The 8,635-nt window shown below is 31.9% G+C and overlaps 2 protein-coding genes across 3 annotated transcripts; one reads left to right on the forward strand and one right to left on the reverse strand.

Moving 5' to 3' along the window:
* Positions 1 to 3,355: 3,355 nt before the first annotated feature.
* Positions 3,356 to 5,869, forward strand: LOC104707271 (uncharacterized). Its single transcript, XM_010423587.2, has 3 exons — positions 3,356 to 3,898; positions 5,146 to 5,226; positions 5,323 to 5,869. The coding sequence occupies exons 1-3, from the start codon at positions 3,740 to 3,742 to the stop codon at positions 5,653 to 5,655; spliced, it is 573 nt and encodes a 190-aa protein (XP_010421889.1). The 5' UTR covers positions 3,356 to 3,739; the 3' UTR covers positions 5,656 to 5,869.
* A 237-nt stretch (positions 5,870 to 6,106) lies between these two features.
* On the reverse strand, positions 6,107 to 7,435 carry LOC104707273 (uncharacterized). 2 transcript variants are annotated; one of them, XM_010423589.2, is made up of 2 exons: positions 7,114 to 7,435; positions 6,107 to 6,750 (listed from the first exon to the last, which is right to left on the reverse strand). In XM_010423589.2, exon 2 carries the CDS (start codon positions 6,719 to 6,721, stop codon positions 6,290 to 6,292), a length of 432 nt encoding a protein of 143 aa, XP_010421891.1. In that variant the 5' UTR covers positions 6,722 to 6,750; positions 7,114 to 7,435; the 3' UTR covers positions 6,107 to 6,289. The 2 variants fall into 2 exon arrangements, with proteins under 2 accessions (XP_010421891.1, XP_010421890.1); XM_010423588.2 differs by having other exon boundaries at positions 7,171 to 7,374.
* Between the last annotated feature and the right edge of the window lie 1,200 nt (positions 7,436 to 8,635).

Below are 8,635 nucleotides of genomic sequence, written 5' to 3' on the forward strand. Positions count from 1 at the left end.
CATAAATTAAGCTCCTGCATATACCTTTGAACCTACGTATGTTATATGTCTGCATATACCTTTGAACCTAAATAGATGTAACTACATATTTAGGGTCTGAGTAGTAACATCAGATATGGTTGTACAGTACAAATAATTTGATAGTGCGGTATGGTTGAACTGCGGTACGAGCGGGAAAAATATATTTGCGGGAAAAGTGCGGTTAATGCAAAACAAGCGGTGTAAAATAATGTTTTATTGGTAAAAAATCTATTTGCGGTGCGGATTTGATACTATTTTATTAATAACTAGTATAATAATATATTATAAATAAACATTAAAAAAATATATCATACTAATATATTTACAGATGTAAATATTTTCTTTATTGTTAGTGAAATTGTATTTTCATTTATTTTTTATGAACTTTAAAACCCAAAATTTATTTTGAATTAATCATGTAAATTTTTGTTCATATATTTAAAAAGTAAATGATTTATGAATGATTTTAACAATTTAAATTAAGAAACATGTTTAAAATAGAGACATATTTAAAATATAATATGTTGACTATTGCTCCTTTTATTAATCATCAATTAAATAAATACTTTTTTTACTGTATTTGGTGTGTTTTTGGAAACAATCTGTTGGATATTTGGTGGTGTGATAAACAAAGGCGGTCCATTGTGTATTATCATGGTTTAAAAAACGCAAATGAGTTGTTTTCACTTTTTTGGAAAAACGCACACTATTGGAATAAAACTATGATTGGTAACATTAACTAGTGTTTTGCTTTGATGTATTAAAACTAGGTTTACACCCGCGGTACACTGCGGGACTAAATTATAAGTTATTGTATTTCAAATAATAATTTTTAATTTATTTAGTTTTCAAATTCCCAATTAATTAACTTTTATCTAATTAGTTTATAATTTTGTTTAGAATGTTTTTTCTTCTTCTTATGTTTTATACAATTTATAACCTAATTACATTAAATTTGTTATTAGATAGAATATAAAATTTTAAAACGCTTAGTTTTGTTTTCTATAATTAAACAGACGTATATGCCTATATTGTATGTTAATGTATATTTTTATGTGTATACAATTTTTTTTTTTGAATATTAAGAATGTATTGTAGTATGTGTAATATTTTGTAGTTCATATACTAAACAATTTATAAGTTAATTTTCCAAACTATGACTACAAATCTATAGTATATGAAATAAATTAATAATTTTGGTGTAGTTCTATAGTCCAAACCCGTCATGCTAGGCGGATTACACAACATGTTCAAAGATTTTTAATCTGCAAAAACTCATCATACGAAACCTGTGAAAGTAAAATATAGTATGTGAGGCTAAAAGTCACTTTTTATCAAATCAGTTTTTCAAACTTTTAAAGAAAAATACATTTTCATTCATCTCTTTATAAAATAAGGAAATAAATTTTTTATACATTTACAATTATGTTTGTTACCTTTTAAAACACTTAGTTTCTATAAAAAAATCGAATACAAGCAGAATTAATTTGTTTATTAAATTAATTATTTAATGTCAATGGCATGCCTGTAAATAAGTGCCAACTTCACGATTTATTTTATAAATGTCTCCAAAAATGTATATATAGATATATATATATATATATATAGATATGCACTTTAACATGCTTCCAATCAGAGCATGAATGTCCCTATGACAACTAATGATGAGTAAAAAAACACAGAAAAATATATATAACAAATATGTGACTTATTGTTATGTTATTAAATTTGTTTGTCATTTTGAAATATTGGAAGAGTGGCCAAAAGCTAATACTATAGGATTAAGGTAAATTAAATGTATGGTATGTGTTTCAGATTTCATAACGTTAGATTAATGCCACCAGTTCCAGGATGGTAGTTAGGCTGCATTTATGGAAAACGCCCATGCATAAATTAAGCTCCTGCATAAACCTTTGAACCTACGTATGTTAGCATATATCTTTGAACCTAAATAGACGTAACTACATATTTAGGGTCTGAGTGGTAACAGCGGATTTGGTTGTGCATTACAAATAATTTGATAGTGCGGTATGGTTGAACTGCGGTACGTGCGGGACAAAGATATTTGCGGGAAAAGTGCGGTTAATGCAAAATAAGTTGTGTAAAATAATGTTTTACTGGTAAAAAATCTATTTGCAGTGCAGATTTGGTATTATTTTATTAATAACTAGTATAGTTATATATTATAAATATATATTATAAACAAACATTAAAAACAAATATATCATATTAATATATTTACAGATGTAAATATTTTCTTTATTGTTAGTGAAATTGTATTTTCATTTGTTATTTATGAACTTTTAAACCCAAAATTTATTTTAAAATAATCATGTAAATTTTTATTCATTAAAGTAACAAAATAGTGAAAAGATACATTTAAAAGTAAATGATTTATGAATGATTTTAACAATTTAAATTAAGAAACATGTTTAAAATAGAGACATTTTTAAAAATATAATATGTTGATTATTGTTCTTTTTATTAATCATAAATTAAATCAATATTTTTTTACTGTATTTGGTGCGTTTTTGAAAACAATCTGCTGGGTATTTGGTGGTGTTATAAACAAAGGCGGTCCATTGTGTATTATCATTGGTTAGAAAACGCAATTGAGTTGTTTTCACTTTTTTGGAAAAACGCACACTATTAGAAGAAAACTATGATTGATAACACTAACTAGTGTTTTGCCTTTTTGTATTGAAATACGCACTTTAATACGCACTTTACCATGGTTCCAATCAGAGCCTACGAATATATGACACTAAGAACCAGTTTTCATAAGGAATTTGATCGAATAGAAGCTTGATCTCATTTAACAAAAAAATAAGTTATATTTTACGATAAGAAAAGTTGTATATAAGGTTGAAGTTATTAAACCATAATCATCAATAAACATTATATGAAAATAATGCTTGATTATAATAATTAGTAGGAATTTTTTTTTGGGTAGGTTTCATCATCTCTTCTTTGGAGAGGCAACCTATTTTTAGTATGCCGATTACTTCAGACAGATCCAATTGATAATTTAATAAGACACTCCCTAAACATTATCTATTCTAAAAATTTTAGTTTACAAGATGTCTAACAAATTTCATATAGTAAAAACGGCTATATTTCAAAAAATCTTTGCAAATTAATTATGAGAAGTCCATTAAACTGTTTTAGGTTTTTAACATGACTTGAAACATTATAAAATATTCATTTAGTAAAACATTCCTTAAAATTTCTTTTGTCAGTATTGCAAAAAAAAAAAAAAACTAGATTTTTAATGATATGTATAACATTTATTCAGAAAAGTATATATATTTAACTATAGATTTATAAACATCTTATATCTAACCTTTTACAGGTTTGTAAATTCTCCTCTTCTCTCTGTTAAATATATTTTTCTTTCGTTATTAACTCAAAGATTGGTAAACAAATTTGATACAAACTTTAATGAATAAGATATTTAACAAAAGAAAAAAAAAAACCCCAAAAACAAAGAAAAGGTAATCAGAAAAAAAAAAAAACAAACCTTTGTTTGTTTGAGTCTCTCGCCGTTTCGTATAAAGTGAGAAAGTACCCTTCTCTCTTGCCCAAATTCCTCTTTTTCATAATCCAATCAATCTTCGTCTTTTACAGAGACGAATCGACGAATCCGTCATCATCGCCGACGGAATCGTGGCGGCTGTGTAATATTTATATTAATAGGCGAAAACCCAATTCGAAAGAGATGGGGAAGAAGAGAAAATCTACAGCGACGAGCCTCGATGAGGTAGATCGGACTGTTTACGCTTCCTTTCGCACCGCCGCGAACTCTTTATCTCAGCTTTATACTCAGTCTATGAATCACCAGAAACTATCTTTTCAAGCCGGTGAACGCCATGGTCTGGTATGTTGATGATTCTTTTAACCCCTTTTACCCTCTTTCTCTCTCTGTTTGTGTGTGACTGTGTTCCTCTGTTCCAAGTTTTGATTTTTATCTACTAGGGTACAATTTGATTTGATTCGATTGTTTAATTTCATCATTTCTACCTAATCTGTTTGGTGCTCCATGTAACCTTATGTGTTGCGTTCTGCTTTTGGTGTTTCTTGTTCATTTTCTTATGACTTCTTGAGTTCAATTGGAACACTTTGGGAAAAGATTTCATCTTTGCGTCTTCTGGACTTGTGTTAGTACATAAAGATTTGTCCTTTTTCTCATTTTTGTTGATTCATTGCCAATGAAGTCAATGCATCTTTCTTTCTTTCTAGTTTCCATGGTTTCTAGGTGTGATGTTTTATGTAGCTATATCGTTAAACAAAGAATGATTCAGATTTTGTAAACCAGTGTTTTTGATTGCTTCTTTGTGTTCTTCTTTTGGTTTCTCTAAGTCTCTTTAGCTTCCCTTAAGCCTTACCAAAGCCATTGTGCTTTATCTGTTAGCCTCTTTTTTTTATCAAGTTGAGTCTCCTTCCAATATCTTTCCTTTATGTGATGTGTTCTGTCTAAACATTTAGAACTGTTATTTAGAATATGAGACAAAAGAAAATAAAGGCTATGAAGCTTGAAGATGGATATGGAACAAGAATAGTTTCTCTGGAGCCTTGTTTCCAACTTACAATGCGTTTCCATCTTTTTCACCTTGCGTCAGAACATCCCATCCTTGTCTAGCTCCCTAATTACTTCCAACTATTTCTTAGTTACTTGAATTGAACAGTAGTCTTCTCGTGTCTCTTTGTTCTTTTCCTACATTACAGGTCTGATTATAAAGATAACAATTGTCAGAACATCCCATCGTTGTCTAGCTCTCCCATTTGTTTCAACTCTAGCGCTACTTCTTAGTTACTTGAATTGAACAGTAGTCTGATAGGGTTAGCAGTTTCTTGTCTATGGTCTCTTTCATTATATTGAGTGTGATTGTATTCGTCTCTTCTTAAGATGTTGACGACTAGAGTAATATTGTGTTGTCTGCTTTTGTCTTTCTTTGGTGTACTGAAATTTCTACTTGATATGGGGATAGTTGAGTAGTTATGTAAAACCTGTACTTGGAAGATGACATACTGCATAAGATAGTTATGTGAAATATAGGTTATGGCTAAAGAGAAGCATATAAGTTATATGCACCCTTAACCCAAGCTTTGTGTTGCATATTTTAGGAAAAACTGTACCAATGGATATGGAGACAACAAGAAGCAGGGTCAAGAGTGACACCTATGGATATAGTTAATTATATTCAGGTTCATATGACTCCTATATATATATCTACTTTAATCTGCAATTCTGGCAAATTTTGTTTCCTGTTCTTGATTGAGTGTCTGGTTTCCCCAATGCAGAGTGAGCTCGAATGCTGCACAGAGGAGCCCCCAATGTCCCCAAGAGCACCGACACCGCTGCCAACAATGCATATCACACATTCTGGGCTCATGGCCTCTTCAGGAACCTCTTGCCCAATAGCTGCTCCAGTGGTTCGGTCTGAGCAATGTGAGAACCAGGCCAAGAACTCGGTTTTCTCAAACGCCCTTTCAAGCCCAATACGGCGTAGTCTTCAGAACTACCAAATTCCGCAGGGAGGCTACACATCTGGCGGAGCCAGAAGCAGTGAACTGAACAGGGGATCTAACTCTCCAGGTTCTATTGATTCTTCAATGGATATGCATGCAGAATAAGAACTGTGATCATAATACACTCTTGTTTAATGATGTTTGATCTATATACAAAAACTCGGTTTGATTCTTCATAATGTAACAATTGATTCTTATCGTGGAGGTGGTTTGTGTTGGTAATTTGGTTAGAGTTTCTAAAAATGTCACATGTAAATCATTGTGTCTGTTTAACTCTGTAACTTTTCATGTGTTAAACTACTTATGACCAACTTGCAAATGGTTGTTGTCATAACTTTGACCTATGCGTAAAGGATAGATAATTTTGCGGCTTGTATCCAACAAGGAGAAAGCAAAAATTACCAAGTACTCTTCTTAGAAGAACCACCAAAACATAGGATCATTACGATATTGGATGTTAATGATGAGAAATGCAAAGTACTGCACTTAACTGAAGACCTAGATGCCATTATTATTATTGTAATGTAAAAAATGTTCAGACCCTAAAAGCAAGATCAAGATCAACTATATGTTGTTTACTCTGTCGTCGAAATTCGAATATGGAATCATGAAAAAGCAAGAACATATTTTCCTGCCTCTCGACTTTTTTTACAAACCGTAAAATGAATTCAATGGATTTTTCATTCTTCTACTCCCAACTACAATACTACTTCCTCTTATCATGTACTGACATCAGTAATCAGACTTTCTTCTTCTTCTTCTTCTTCTCCTTGTGATGTTCCCTCATTCGCTTTCTCTTGCTCTGATGGTCATGTCCAGCTTCATGATCTTCATCAACAGCTACAGCAGCTTCACCTTCTTTACTACCTGAAACTTCAACAGCTCCACCTTCTTTACTACCCGAAACTTCAACAGCTTCACCTTGGACAGCTTGATGATCATTCCCACCAAGGCCGTGTTGATTATTTCCACCAAAGCCACCACCGTCACCACCAGCCACTTCAACTCCAACAGAACCCGGAACCCAGTAATATACACGATTCTCAATCACTTCATTATCGTAATGAAGACTTGCCCTCGACCATTCATTGATAAGATTGATCAGATGGTTCAGTCGTGGAACCGATAGCCGACAATTAACCCTCACAAACTGTTGAATCTCAGCGTCCATTGCTGCTATCTTCAATCTTCAAAATGAAACTATACAAATCGAAGACAACAGCTAAGTGCCAAATAAGTTTCATAATTAGTGGACAGATTGACTAATACTATAGACTCAAGAAGGCTTTTCACCTAAAGAAACTTCAACAATGAAGTAACACATACACATTGAATCTTCTTCAAAGTATCTATAACCTATTTGCCTAAAACCAAAAAGCCTTCATGACTCAGAAAAAACGATTCCACAGGAAAATATAAGAGACAACAGCTTAGGCATCATCCGGCTAAATCAAAAAACTATCTGAAGATCTTCAACAAGTATTCTAACAATTTGCATAAAAAACAGAAATTCTCACAATAAATTTCAATTTCAAATGTTAATTATCTCACAACAAATCTTACCCAAAGATTTTGATTCGAATTAGAGAGTTCTGGCGAGTCAAAAGACTCATAACGCACCTTCTTTGGAAAAGTAAGAATCGACTGGAGTCTCTACACGACACAGAATCGTCTAAGAAGAAGCAAGACTCGCGGCGAAGCACCACCGTCGTCGAAGAAACAAGAATCAAGGCGAAGAACCACGGAACCGTCTCAGATTTTGGATTCGATCAGACTCTAGAAATCGGAGATCCCATCAGAGCGACCGGTTAGAGAAATCAATTTGGGCGATTTGGCAATTTATAATTATTTAATATCCAATGAAATATTGACAGATGGACTTTCGCGTCCTTTTTTTCAATTTTGCAAACGGAATTGTTTTAAAGCTAAACGAGAAAAAAAAAAAAATTTGGTTGTTATAACAAGACCTTTAGGGAATTGTTCTCTTGTATTATTCATTTCTTCTATATGATACAACATATATATAGGGATACATATTAGTGTTTAGGATTTATACTAATAGGCCTCCTTAGATGACCACTATAAAAATGTAGTCCCAAATGCGCATGTGAGATGCTGCCTCGTTAAAAACCTTACCAGAAAAATCCAGTGGAAAAAACCATGGTTAAGGAAAAAAGAGTGCAGCGCGCTTTTACTCCCCCTCATGAGTACATCACTTGAAATCTTCGAGATGATTGATCCAATATGATGAAATAGCTTCTTAAAAGTAGTGGTTGGAAACGCCTTGGAAAATGGTTCGCCAAATCTTCACTTGAACGAATCTGTAGTAAACGTGTATCGCCATTCTTCTATTGGTCATGGATCTCGCAATTGACTGATCTTTATCATTATCTTTGTTTCTCACAATCTCATCAATGTATTTCAAAGACTTTGAAGATGATAGTCTTTCACCATTGGAATCATAATATTCCTTTTTAGGTGTTTATCTTTCGCGTGTTCTTTGTTGTCTCGTTAAAAACCTTTCAAGGAAAAACCCATTGGGATAAAAACCATGATAAGGGAAAAAGAGTACAACCACGCACATGATCATATATCTCCCCCTGAAAGCATCATCTTCAGGTTATGTATTATGATCATATATATTAACTTTCTGAACTGTTATAAACAACGCTTTTAGGTACAAACTCATATGATCATCATATATTTTCTTGGGTCATTGAACTTCAAGTCATTTGAACCCCTTTCATATAGAAGATCTATTTGAACTTTAAGCTCAAATCTTCTTTTACATACAATCTTCCAAACAATCATCTTATACACAATATTTTGTGACAAGTAAATTATGTATTTTCTAATATCTTTCCATCAAAGATATCATTTTCAATTATATAATCTTGGTAATAATTGGAATCAAGTTGATTTGTATTCTTTTATAGAATTTTAATCATTTATTTTCTTAAGGTTATTCTTGGTCTTAAACCTCTTCATAGAAGTGATGTCATGAAAACATGTCAAGAAAACATGATGTTTAGAGACTCGTGCTGATAACGTGTTATAACAAAAGGTTTAGAGAATTGTTCTCTTG

This window comes from Camelina sativa, chromosome 8 (genome assembly GCF_030686135.1).
Source record: "Camelina sativa cultivar CO46 ecotype springtype chromosome 8, ASM3068613v1".
Lineage (NCBI taxonomy): Eukaryota > Viridiplantae > Streptophyta > Magnoliopsida > Brassicales > Brassicaceae > Camelina > Camelina sativa.

Excerpts from the sequence above, each read along its gene's own strand:
- LOC104707273 (XM_010423589.2), bottom strand. The coding sequence starts at position 6,721 with ATGGACGCTGAGATTCAACAGTTTGTGAGGGTTAATTGTCGGCTATCG.
- LOC104707271 (XM_010423587.2), top strand. The coding sequence starts at position 3,740 with ATGGGGAAGAAGAGAAAATCTACAGCGACGAGCCTCGATGAGGTAGAT. Across the intron at positions 3,899-5,145 it reads CCGGTGAACGCCATGGTCTG|GAAAAACTGTACCAATGGAT; the intron begins GTATGTTGATGA and ends TGCATATTTTAG. Across the intron at positions 5,227-5,322 it reads ATATAGTTAATTATATTCAG|AGTGAGCTCGAATGCTGCAC; the intron begins GTTCATATGACT and ends TCCCCAATGCAG.